This window comes from Alligator sinensis, unplaced genomic scaffold (genome assembly GCF_000455745.1).
Source record: "Alligator sinensis unplaced genomic scaffold, ASM45574v1 scaffold2515_1, whole genome shotgun sequence".
NCBI lineage: Eukaryota > Metazoa > Chordata > Crocodylia > Alligatoridae > Alligator > Alligator sinensis.
The window spans coordinates 47,114-59,492 of record NW_005843587.1 but is presented as its reverse complement, the minus strand read 5'-3'; the positions used below and the strand labels follow the sequence as shown (position 1 = coordinate 59,492).

Here is a 12,379-nt window from a genome sequence, read left to right as displayed (position 1 = left end):
TGTCACAGAAGTAGTAATCTACCTTGTGGGGGCCGCAATAGGGCAGGCGGAAAGTAAGGGTGGCATGGACGGTAGCATGAAGGGAGCCGGTGAGCCATGTGCTGCCTGCTAGCCACATGCAAACCCTCCTGTTCATCACTGTGGTGTAGCGCAGGGGGTAGCACACAGCCAGGAAGCGGTCATAAGCCATCACAGTGTAGAGAAAGCACTCAGCGCTGGCCAGGAAATGGAAAGCATAGAGCTGCGCTGCACAACCTCCAAAAGAGATGGTCCTCTGTCCAGGGGACACTAAGCCCGCTAGTACCTTGGGGGTGGTGACAGACGAAAGGCAGGCATCAAAGGAGGAGAGGTGGGCAAGGAAGAAATACATGGGCAGGTTGTGGAGACATGGGTCACAGAGGATGGTGACCAGGATGAGGAGGTTCCCTAGCAGGGTAAGCAGATAGATGATCAGGAAGAGGAGAAAGAAGAGGGTAGGGAGCTTCCCAGTGTTTGGGATCCCCCCTAAGATGAACTCCATCACTGGGGTTTCGTTGCCTTGGACCATCTGCTATGACCTGCACAAAACAAGAGCAACACCATCATTTTTGAGCTCTGGCCCCTTGGTTTTAGCCCTGTACCTCTTTTATGCTTCCTGACCTACCAAAACAGGCAACCAGCTTTGCTGGTCTCCCACCACATGCATCACAAATAGTTACCTGTTCCTTATTCTAGTAGTGCCTGAGCTACTCTCCACCTTGAGCATGTCCTCTTTTGACTCTTTGCTCATTCATGTGCTGTCCTTGCACCCCCCCTGCACATCCCAAGTTTGTGGGCTCTCTATTAATACCTGCCACTCCATGGGCCAGAAGGGAGGTGGAGGGAAGGATTAGGCTTTGCTAGGCAGGCAGCGAGATGGGATGAGGGTGGGGAATGAGGTGGAGAGCAGCACACATTCAGTGCTTTCTGTCATGGGTAAATATTACTGGGGAGCTGAGGCAATGGAGAGGAAGGGCTGAGCTGTGGGGCATGGGGTTGTTGAATATATCCTTTAAATAGTGAGGCAAGTGAATGCTGAATGTAGGTTACTCAATGTTGTCCCTAGCCCTTGCAGAACATGGAGAACATCTAAAATGAAACATCAGATAATCAAAAAATAAAGAGCTTATGTAATGTAGACTTACCTCTGAGAACCAGAAACTACAACCTTCAAGGTCTATGCTAATGCAACCTCTGATCATTATTCCAAGAGACCCATAACACACATACATGCTACTAGATGTAACAGGAATAGACTACACAACATAAACGGCACAGTCTTCTGCACAGACACATCACCGCCTTTCATTAGAACTATACCTGCCACAGTGACCACAGCTGGACTGCATGCAGGAAATGCATACCAGCAATTGTCAGCTCCAAAATGAGGTAGATGGCTGTCTGTCTGAATGGATGGCTATCTAGCTAAATGAATACCGTAAACAAGAATATCCATCTGTCTTTATTCTGGTTTTGGTTATTTCCTTACTTGGCAAACAAGCAAGCAAATAAATAAAAAGATTAATGACTAACTGGATCAAGTACATAACCATTGGGATAATCTACCTATCTTTCTAGCTATCCAAGTAATTTTTTTTTGCTTGTCATCACATTTTTTTAAATTCAGGATGGAGCAGCAGACAGACACAGAGCACTACCAGCAGTTCATCAGGCACTACCCCAATGGCTGGGATAACTCTATCCCTGATTCATTCCATGCTCCAAGCCCTACAGGTGTCAACATCCAGAGAACATGAATGGGGATGAGGGAACTGGATGTGACCACAAGGATCCGGGGAAACAAGAATGGAGAGCTGGGGAGAACCTTCCTGCTAGAAATGGGTTCTCCACGAACTGCTCAGGACAGAGTTCCCTGCCCATTACTCTGAATTAGCTTGTACTAGCTCCTTTCACAGGCAGAAGACCAGGCTAAAAAGACCCGGGGCCTAAAGTGCTCTGCCAGTTCTTCCATTCCTGAAGGAAAACTCTCCCCCCTGTTCAGGCACACTTACCACTTTCACAGCTCCCATCGCTTTGTGTTTCCACTATGAAATTTCTGAAACAGCATGTGTATTTGAATGGTGTTTTAACCCCTTGGGGGTCTTTGTTGCCTAAGCAACTGGAAGCTTCTCACTACTGCAAACAAAGAAAGTCCTTGCATGGCTCTCCCCTCACGAGGTCCCCTGAGCAAGGGACAGCCCAGATCCCACTGGAATACCTTCTTGGTTATCTGTGATTAGGGTTAATACATTTCTAGTAACTATACTGGAAGGATAAACATCTACAGGTGCCTCTAGCAGACTCTAAGGATGACTTGGGCAACACTGGAATAACTCTGAAGCATGAATCAGGAGGTGGAAAAGTACCTGAAAGAGCCCAGATATTGATATAATTGGGGTGGCGAGCATTGTAGAGTTGCAGAGTGCTTCTGGATCTAGACTAAGGAGCATGTCCAGAACGAAGGGGTAAAGCCAGAGCTAAGAGCACAGGAGGACTGTGGATGCAGAGTGAGGGGAATCAGCGGAGGCAGAGATAGTGAAGTCCTCATAAAAAAGGGACAACATTTAATTACCACCTGTGAGGCATAGGGTGTGGTAAAGGGAGATTTTGGAGCCACACATCTAACCCATAAGGCTTGGGGTGTCCCATGAGCCATCTATGGAGAGCAGGGCCCATCAAGGGTCCAATAACTTGCTGGATTTAGCGGGGTCCATCAGGACTGTGACTGAGCTCTAACTCAAGGGCAGCCTCCCTATTTTGTTACTCACTCAATCTAGCTCAGCCCCCTGTCATAACTAGTCCCTGGGCCCTTGTAGCTGCACCCTCCAGCATTGGGGTCTCCGTTCCCCCTATAACAGTGTGCTCTCTGATGCTGGGGTCTCCAGGCCTGGTTGCTGTGCCTTCTCTGGCACTGGGCTTGCTGCATCTGTCGCCGGGCCCTCGCTGGTGCTGGGCTCACTTCAGCCCTAATGAAGCCGCCTCCTCCCTAAATAGCCTCGTCCTGGTCCGCCAGCGTACAATCGAGAACCAAAATATGAGCCCCTGGGCTATAACATAACATGAACAGGGCAGGGTTTACTCTGCCTCTTTAAAAGAGGCAAACTTCTCCCTGAGCATTAAGTGCCTCACAGCCCAGGGTACCTGATGGGGTCTGCACCACTGACTTCAGCAGAGCTACACTGCTTTGCATCAGCTGGGAACCTGCCCCATAAGCTCAAACCTGGTTGCATTAACTTACAGCAGAGAGGATTTGGAATGTAGCTCATGGCTGCAGGAAAGAGGGGGCAGTTTGAACCTTCGGAGAATCTTGCCCTTAATTACTTGGTTTCTTTTTACTGTTTGCTTGTTTGTTTGTTTTTAATATTCCCTTCACACCAGGGGCTGTAATAAGCCTAATTTGGGGATAGGTTGAATGTCCAGGAGCTCTATGATGGCTGCACCACCACCAACCACTTGGGAATGCCCTGGGGTTTGCCCTCTGACATCTGGACTGGGTTGAAGCAAGGCTACTCACTCAGACCGATCACCTTAACCTGCCCATGGATCTCCTCCACTGAGAATCTGTGGGGGGCCCAGGAGGGCTTGGTGTCTACAGATGTAAGCTGAACATCCTACCCTATGCTAATGATGTAGTCCTCCTCACCAGGAAATCCAAAAAAACCTCCAGAAGATGCTAGTCATCAGCTCTGAGGCAGTTGGGTGGATGGGGTTCTACTTCAGCATCCACACATGTGCCTCCCTGCCCAAAATCTCAGAAAAAGAAAGTTCAAGTTTCAGGGCTAGCCCATAAGGCTCCTGAAGGAGTGAGAGGCACCTTTGAGGAGGCCCATGGCCTGGATAACCTGGCCCTGCATGACAGCTTGTGCCAGTTTACAGCTGGATCCAGTGTGTGGTCAGTGAACAGCCAGAACAGGAAGGCACAGGGCTTGATTGAGGTGTCAGATGGCATGTAACTGAATCTGGCAGGTGGGTAACACCTGGCTAGATCAGTGTGGCACGCACCATACGGTCACATCAGGAGAATGTGGAGCCAGTGCTGGCAGTGGGCAGCAAGAGGGCAGCTTGGTTTGGCACATAGCCATATCAGAGCAGTAGACAGAGAGCAGCTGGATTGGGGTAATGTGGGATCAGGCCCATGGACTGACTCCATGCCAGTCATTTGACCCACAGGTCCACAAGGTTGGGCGCTGATTAGAGCAAGCAGATACTGTGACTCATGGCTGCCAGGATGGCTCCCACTCCCCCCTAGAGCTGTCAATAGCAGGGGTGAAATCTAGTGTTAAACTTCTCACAACTACTAGTGAGGCAGTAGCTTTCAGCTGAAGAGCCACTGAACAGGCTGTGGGTGAGTGAGATGCTGCATGTAGTCTGTAGTATCTTGATGAGGCTTGTGGTGTGGAAACACTTTTTGTTATTTATAGGAACTTTCATAAATAACTAGTTACAGGAAAGAAGTGACAGTCTTACAACTGTCCTTGTAAGGATCTGGGACCTAGCCTTATTTCTGCTTTCCGCACCAGGAAGTCCCTGCTACCTCACCCAGACTGTGTCCTAGGATGCCACACTGCCTGGACACTATATCTCCAGGAGGACTTACAGTAGACCACAACTCTGAGACACCCCCCACACATACACACACCCCACATTCCAACTTCCAAAAACAAGGTGTTTGTTTAATTTGAGGGGAGGGTGGCATGTCGTATGCAATAAAATATGGTAATAGATGAGCAGGAAAACGTGTCCCTCTCTCCACTCATTTTAACCTGTACAACATGAGCTCTGACTTTCCAGCCTGGCATTTGTAATTTGGAAATGATTGTCATTCCCTGTGTAACAGGAGGGACGGCAGGGTCACCGTGCCAGCCCTTGCCGCCTCCTCTACTGTGCCAAGCTTCGGACTTGCACCCTCCTATTCTCGACCGCCACGACTTTGATGTATGTTTTTATAGGGAGGCTACCTCTCCTCCACTTGGCCACAGTTCTCCTGCTCCAGGTGTCCTGCATATCTAAGCCTTGCGGGCCTTCTCTGTACACCACCCTTCTCACTAGGGCCTTCTCCGTACTGCTGCCCTTCTCACTGGAGCTATCCATGCCCTCACTGGGGCTTCTCCGTAATGCTGCCCCTCTCCTGGGGCTCTCCGGGCCCTCACTGGGGCCTCTCCGTAATGCTGCCCCTCTCACTGGGGCTCTCCGGGCCCACACTGTGGCTTCTCCATAATGCTGCCCCTCCCCTGGGACCCTCTGCACCCACACTGGGGCCTTCTCTGTAGTACTGCCCTCTCACTGGGCTCTTCCCTCTCCAAGGTTGCCCTCTCACCAGGCTCTTCTCTGGAGCTGGGGTCTGTAACCCCGAACTCCATGCCCTCGCTAGGGCTGGGGTCCTCACTCTACCATGAGTCCCCTGTGAGGCCTCCTCCATCCCCTTATATCCTCACCCAAACCACCGGTGTTAAACAACAAAATGATACAGAAACTCGAGCCTCCTGGTTACAACTTAAACATAAGCCACCTGGCTGTAACAACATTGCTCGGACATCTTGGAGCTGCTACCCTTTACTCTGCTAGCAGTACCTGCAATCAGGCTTCTCCTCCCGTCACTGCTCCAGGAGCTTCTCTCTCTCTCTCTGGCAAGGAGCTCCTTCTGCCTTGGATGCCAGTAGAGAACTACCTCAACTCCCCCCCCATAAGAGCCAGGCCTTGCCCCTTATAGCCAGCTGACTGCTGGCAGGTGTGGGTCATTTTCTGCTTCCCATTGCCCTGGCAACCAGCACCTGAGGAGTCTTCCGGGCTCTCTCAGTAGCAGGCACCTTAGTGTCCTGCTACACCCTGCTCTCCTTCTCTAGGGGAGACCAAAGCCACCACCTTCAAGCAGCAGAGAGGAAAGGGATCTTGGCTTCAATCTAAATATACCTGACTATGAGTAGAATGGAAAAAAAATGATGGCATTATTTAAATTCTGCAACACCCCAAACAGGCAGCCAACTTTTTAAAAGACACTGCAGGGAATCATGGAGCAGTGGATGCTGTGGTTAAGCAAAGAAATTCCTTTGTTCTGCTCTGCCTGCCTTGGTTGAACTTGGATAGCTCCAAGCTCTGCCATCGTCCTGCAGACACCCCAGTTCCTGCAGCACAGGACCCCTCTGGCACTTCCTTGGGGCACTGGGCCTGGCACTGATGGCATGTGGGCAACACCCCCTACTGGCTCTCTCATCCTGCTCCCTGCATCCCTGTAGCCCCTTTCACTGGGCACCGCACTTTAAGAAGGATGTGGCCTGCCTTGAGAGGGTTCAGAGGAGGGCCACCTGCTTGGTTGGAGGGCAACAGGGCAGGCCCTATGAGGAGAGGCTGAGGGACCTGAACCTGTCCAACCTCAGCAAGTGGAGGCTGAAGGGGGATTTGGTGGCTGCCTACAAACTTGTTAGGGGAGATCAGCAGCAAATAGGAAGGGCCCTATTCCCCCCAGCAGCGCCTGGGGTGATGAGGAACAATGGCCAGAAGCTGCTGGAGAATAGGTTCAGGTGAGAGATTAGGAGGCACTATTTCACTGTTAGGGTGGCTAGGATCTGGAACCAACTTCCTAGGGAAGTGGTCCTCGCTCCTACCTTGGGTAAATTCAAAAAGAAGTTGGACAAACACCTGTCTGGGGTCATGTGATCACAGCGTGTGCTCCTGCCAGTGGGGGTGTCAGACTAGATCTGTTCAGGTCCCTTCTGATCCCAAACTACTATGAAACTGTGCTAGTACACTGGGGTCAATCTTGACCCCAGTAGAAGACTGCCTTCTAATGTTCTTTAACTTCTCACTTGCAATGCCTTCCTCTGTCTTACCATGCTAAAGCCAGAACTGACCCAGAGAGAAAGACATGTCTTAGTGGGTCACACACCTTGCTCCCTGCAATACCATGTGGGGTCAGCCTAATTGGCCCCACCACCTCCCATGGCTGCCAGACAAGCACCCTATGTCCTTTTCTTAGTTCAAAACAACAACTTTTCTAACAATACCCACTGGAGGTGGCCCATGGGGATGCATCCTTATGTACTGGAAGGAAAACAAATGAAGAAAAAAACATCTAGTCTCAATAGTCTAATTCAGTGCAACCAGGAATGACCCTGGAGGAGATAAAAAGCACAAGGGGGGCACAGTTAGGGATATAAGAACTTAGAAACATAGAGGACATGAAAGGCTTGAAGGAGTGATTAAACACAGAGAGCAGACAACACACAGAATGAGAGAAACTTCCAGACTGGATCAGCCCAAATCCCACTCCTACCCAGTCTTCTGTCTTTGTCAACGAGCAGTACCAATTGCTACAGAGGCGAGTAGGAGGACCCCTGAAGTGCAGCCTACCCTAAGGGACATTCTCTCTCAGTCCTGGTCTGTGTGGAACAAAGCCATCATCTCTGTGAAATCCTCAGCCTAAGAAATCCAAAGGGATGGCGCAGAGTGCATCAGAGAACATGTGGTAGTGCTGCCTGTAACCAGTCCTGCCTCGGACACACAAGGTTGGATTCCAAGAACATCAGCAGTCCCGCAGCATTCATACTGGCCAGTACCCTGCACTGTTTTATATTTTTTCATCATTCTCCATGGAGGCCATATCCAAATCATATTGTTCCACCAACTGGAGAAGATGTAAGTATTCACAGCAGCTGAGGACACGTTTTGCCATCTGACTTACGCATTTTCAAAAGCAACTACTCATCCTGGGGAATTGCTGCTTCAAGGTCATTACTGACTGCTCCTGAGTGAGAAGTGCAAAGCACTTGGCAGCTGATGGTTATATGAAAGGTTCAGGGGATGAATTTCATTCAACCCCCCTCACTTGGAGGTTGAGATACATCCTGAAGAAGGAGGATTGCTCCCCTAGCAATCTTTTGGTGTACTTGGAATTCAGAACCCTGGAAGAATGCCAGCATGAGGACTGTGCACAAGCTGAAATCCTAAATGCAAGGTTGTAAGGACACACAAAAGGGTCCAAAGGAACCCTATGGAAAATCTAGGGTGCAATGTCCTACAGCAGAATATTTGGAAGTCAGAGTTCCTGGATTTTCTTTTCAGGTAAGGACAGAAAGTCAAGTCAAATCAGTTAGAGTAGCAGGGCTTGGAGCCTGTGGTTCTATTCACTTCTTTGGGATGGCAGCATAATGTACTGGGTTTGGGATAGAGATTGCATTCTAGGCATGTGAATGAATTTTATCTCCAACATACTGGGGGAGAGAACAGATAATGTCTCTGCTCATCATTGGAAAGCACTCCCCAAGTCCACCCACAGGGTCAATTGCAGAGGGAATGGAGTGCACCAATGTATCCAAGGTGACCCACTTCATCCTTGTGGGGTTCCCATACCCATCAGAGCTGCAGCTGCCCTTGTTCTTCTTCTTCCTCCTCATCTACTTGCTGACACTAGGTGGGAACCTTCTCATTCTCCTGACAGTGGCCAATGAATCACGGCTGCACAAGCCCATGTACTGGTTCCTCTGCCACTTGTCCTTCCTGGACATGACAGTCTCCTCTGTGGTGGTGCCCAAGGTGATTTCTGGCTTTATGGGGGGTGGCAAGGCTATCTCCTTTGGTGGCTGTGTGGCACAGCTCTTCTTCTTCCATTTTCTGGGCTGCACAGAGTGCTTCCTCTATACGGTCATGGCCTACGACCGCTTCCTGGCCATCTGCAAGCCACTGAATTATGGCACCATCATGAACCGCCGTGCCTGCCTGGGACTGGCCATAGGAACCTGGCTGGGTGGCTCCCTGCATTCAGCCATACAAACCACACTTACCTTCCACTTGCCCTATGCCCGGGGAAGCCAGGTAGACTACATCTTCTGTGATATCCCAGATGTGCTGAACCTGGCCTGTAAGGACACTGCTTTCAATGAGATGGTGACATTTGTGGACATTGGCTTCCTGGCTATGACCTGTTTCCTTTTGATCCTGATGTCTTATGTGTACATAATCTCAGCTATCCTGAAGATCCGCTCTGCTGAGGGCCGACACCGGGCCTTCTCCACCTGTGCAGCTCACATCACTGTGGTTGTGACTTACTACGTGCCTTTGGTCTTTATCTACCTGAGGCCAGGGTCCCGGCATCCACTGGATGGGATTGTGGCCATCTTCTACACCACAGTGACTCCACTCCTCAACCCTGTTGTCTACACACTAAGGAATAAGGAGATGAAAGCTGCCCTGATAAAACTTGGGAGCAGAAGGCTTGTAATCTCTGGTCAGTGACCATTCTCCTCTCAGCAGAACCTTCCTGAGGATTAGAGACTGGGCAGATGTTCCAAGTAGGCATCGGGATCCTAGGAGTCTATGTTAGATCTCTACATTCAGTTAGAGGATAGTGGAGGGCAGCTGATATCCAAGACACCTAGGTACTGCCCCAGGTCTATGTTAGCAATGGTGTTCAATAAGTTAGTGAATGTTGAACAGGGTGGCAGGCCTTCTGAGTTCTGTCCCACCAGTGGGAAGGGCATAGCATCTAGTGGGTTAAAGTACAGTGAGTTGAAAGATGGGGCCCCTAGGCTCTATTTTACTGGCAATGCCACACACAATTTTTGACCATAGTCAAATACCTGTGTCTCCTTATACCTCAGTTTCTTCCTCTGCAGAAGTGGGAGGGTATATTTGTTTTAGCATCCATCTGGGTGTCTTAAGAATGAATTCTTCCCCAGATTCTTCCCCGTCTGTGTATCTCTTTCAGATACATGCATGCACACACATGCCTTGTTTGGGAATTATTTGTATACAGAGTTGATGGGGATATAGAAATGGCAGTGACTTCACAAGACTACTACTTGCATCTTCTCAAAAAGGAAAAGTCTGGCTGCAACTGAAAAATCACACTTAGGGAACAAGAGAGAATCACAAAACAGAGACACAGAGGGGCAGGTAAAATTTATTTCCTTCTTAACATGCATTTTAAATGGATAGCAATAATGCTGATAATATGCACTAAAAGGGTGATGAATGGCTTTTATGACTGAGTTTACAAAACCTCCAACAGGAAGGAGGGGTTAAATGCCAATCTCCCGTTGTATTTAGTAGCAGCTGATATCCAAATCCATTACTCAAGCTTGAAAATTCCAGTCTGTGTGGTTATATATATATTTTTTTTTTTTAAATCTACAAAGCCAATGAGAACCTAACTACACACAGATTCTTCCCCACTCTGTGTATCTCTTCCAGATACATGCATGTAACTAAAGGGAAATAGGTGACCTAGGCACCAACTTGAAGGGAATGTGAGAATGGGACCTCCTCCAGAAGGCCTGGCCATGGCAGGAGCAATCCCATGGCTCCTGGTCGTAGGAGCTGGGTAGGTGCAGACCCACACAGGGTGGTGTTTCTGGGAGCTGAGAGGAATGGTGCTACCCCCGACCCGCTCTGTAGGGTGGTCTTTGCCACAGCAGACACAGCCCTGCACCCGGCAGCGTATCTTGGGGACAAGGGAAGCAAGTGGGGTAGCAGGGACAGTTCCACAGGGCTGTTAGGTTTGCAGCCAGGCTGTTCCCCAGCTACAGCAGCTGAAGCCCACACTACTACAGCAGTAGTTGCAGCAGTGGCAGCTAACACCTGAATGCAGAGAACCAGACCTGATAAGACTCCACTCCCTCTCTGTCTCTCCCTTCTGCTCCCTCCCACTGCTCTCTAGTACTCGGCATAATCCCCCACTTAAAATGTCAGCAGAATTCCAGATGATTTGCATTCCTGTGGATCCATTTATGTAGGTGCGGTGGAGTAAAGCCAGTTCACACCACCTTCTGATCAATGTCATGCTGTGCAATGTGACCAGAAGTGAAAACCCAAACTGCTGGGTTTGCAAGACAGTGTCTCTTTCCATTGGAAATAGTCAGACGTGTTCTTGGTGCCACCTGATCTATTTACCAAGAAAAGTACACAAGGTATCCAAATTTTAACAGGTGCTCAGGCACCTGGAAGTGCAGGTAGAAACCTCATGGAGTTTTTAAAGTACCAATTAGCTTAATTCTGGTCCAGAACTATGGGAGCTGGGTGGATGAGTGAGTTAAACATCCCAAGAGGTACTTCCACAGTTCTTTGGGCACCGGATAGCTCTAAAAGTCAGTCCCCAATACTGTTTCCATAAACACAGTAGGAATAACCAACAGCAGACTAATTCCTAAGTCTGAAATCCTCAGGGGGCCTCTGCACCCTGGAAGTCCCGTCTCTCTTGCTCTTTTCATGGTGTCAGTCACAACTTATTATGCTGCCTTTCTCCCCCCATCTCTGCATCAGTACCCCTGTGTCTCCAACCAGAGTTCTCTTGGACCATTCAGTTTAGGTCTGAACTGCCTTTCAAGTCTTGGAGAAGCATCTATTGCCTTCTACCATGCATTTCCTACATATGTGTTCAAATCTCCAATCATTAAGCCTGTTAAGAGAGTGTTTAATGCATCCCCTGGAATTTATGAATTTGTAGTTCTCCAGCATCTCAGGATGCAGTGTTTCCAGCCCCACCCCACTTAGAACAGGGATGGAGCTCAGGTATTTTGGCTCCTAACCACCCTCTGCTCACCAGTCCCTTAGTGACAAGGCAGAGCTGTTCAGGCAAGAAACCGTTTAACTCTCAACTTATAACCAGTTATCTTTCTCATACCCGTGCTCCTCCTGGAAGCCTGTTACAGAACCTCACTTCCTCTGATGGTTAGAAACCTTCTCCTAGTTTCTGGCCACTCTATACATATTTACTCATGTGTCAACACTACTCTTCTACTGAAATAGCTCTGCCTTTTCCCCAGAATTTCTCCATATAATCCAGTTATGGAGAACTGTTTTATCCTTTCCCAGCTTCCATTTTAGTAGTCGAAAATTGCCAAGCTCTTCTAGTCTCTCCTCATAAAATAGGATCCCCAGTCTACTGGACAAACTAGTTGCCCTTTTCTTTCTTTTTATCTCTCTCTCACCCTGTTCTCTCTGGGCACATCTATACATGCTATTAATGCACAGTAAGGTTACTGTACATTCAAAAAGGTACAGTAATCTGCCCTTGGGAAAAAGATCTACACATGCTCTGGCTTAGAAACAAATTTGCTCCCAACCAGTGCAGTTGAGACCAGAGGTGTTCCTGCCCCCCTGCCCTGCTCTGTCTTGTTGCACCAGGCCGGGGGAGCTCCAGACTCCCTCAGGTGCCAGCTTTGAGCATATTAATTGCAAATAAATAAGGTATCAAATACTACATGCGATCTGTGTACTTACTTTCTGCTTCTTGTGGAAACACTCCTGCAAGACCACAATATTTCTTACCCACTCCTGTTAGAGGGCCAATAGTATTTCTCTGCCCTTCAGGAACATTTCTGTCTCTCAGATAAAAATTATACTGAAGACCCCTTCTAAAAAGAGTACT

The 12,379-nt window shown here is 48.9% G+C and overlaps 2 protein-coding genes across 2 annotated transcripts in view; one reads left to right on the top strand and one right to left on the bottom strand.

Annotated features, from left to right (window-relative positions):
• Positions 1-5,664, bottom strand: part of LOC102373124 (olfactory receptor 10S1-like) — a 6,582-nt gene extending 918 nt beyond the window's left edge. Inside the window, exons 1-2 of the mRNA XM_006038974.3 lie at positions 5,590-5,664; positions 1-557 (exon numbers count right to left, since the gene is read on the bottom strand). The exon at positions 1-557 is cut by the window's left edge and continues 918 nt beyond it. Of these exons, the coding sequence (XP_006039036.1) occupies positions 1-547 (547 nt within the window). The 5' untranslated portion in view covers positions 548-557; positions 5,590-5,664. The remainder of the gene's footprint in view (positions 558-5,589) is intronic.
• A 2,643-nt stretch (positions 5,665-8,307) lies between these two features.
• LOC102373875 (olfactory receptor 10G6-like) lies at positions 8,308-9,246 on the top strand. The gene has a single exon (XM_006038975.2). It carries the CDS (start codon positions 8,308-8,310, stop codon positions 9,244-9,246), a length of 939 nt encoding a protein of 312 aa, XP_006039037.2.
• Positions 9,247-12,379: the final 3,133 nt, after the last annotated feature.

Coding starts and splice junctions, on each gene's coding strand:
- LOC102373875 (XM_006038975.2), top strand. CDS start 8,308: ATGGAGTGCACCAATGTATCCAAGGTGACCCACTTCATCCTTGTGGGG.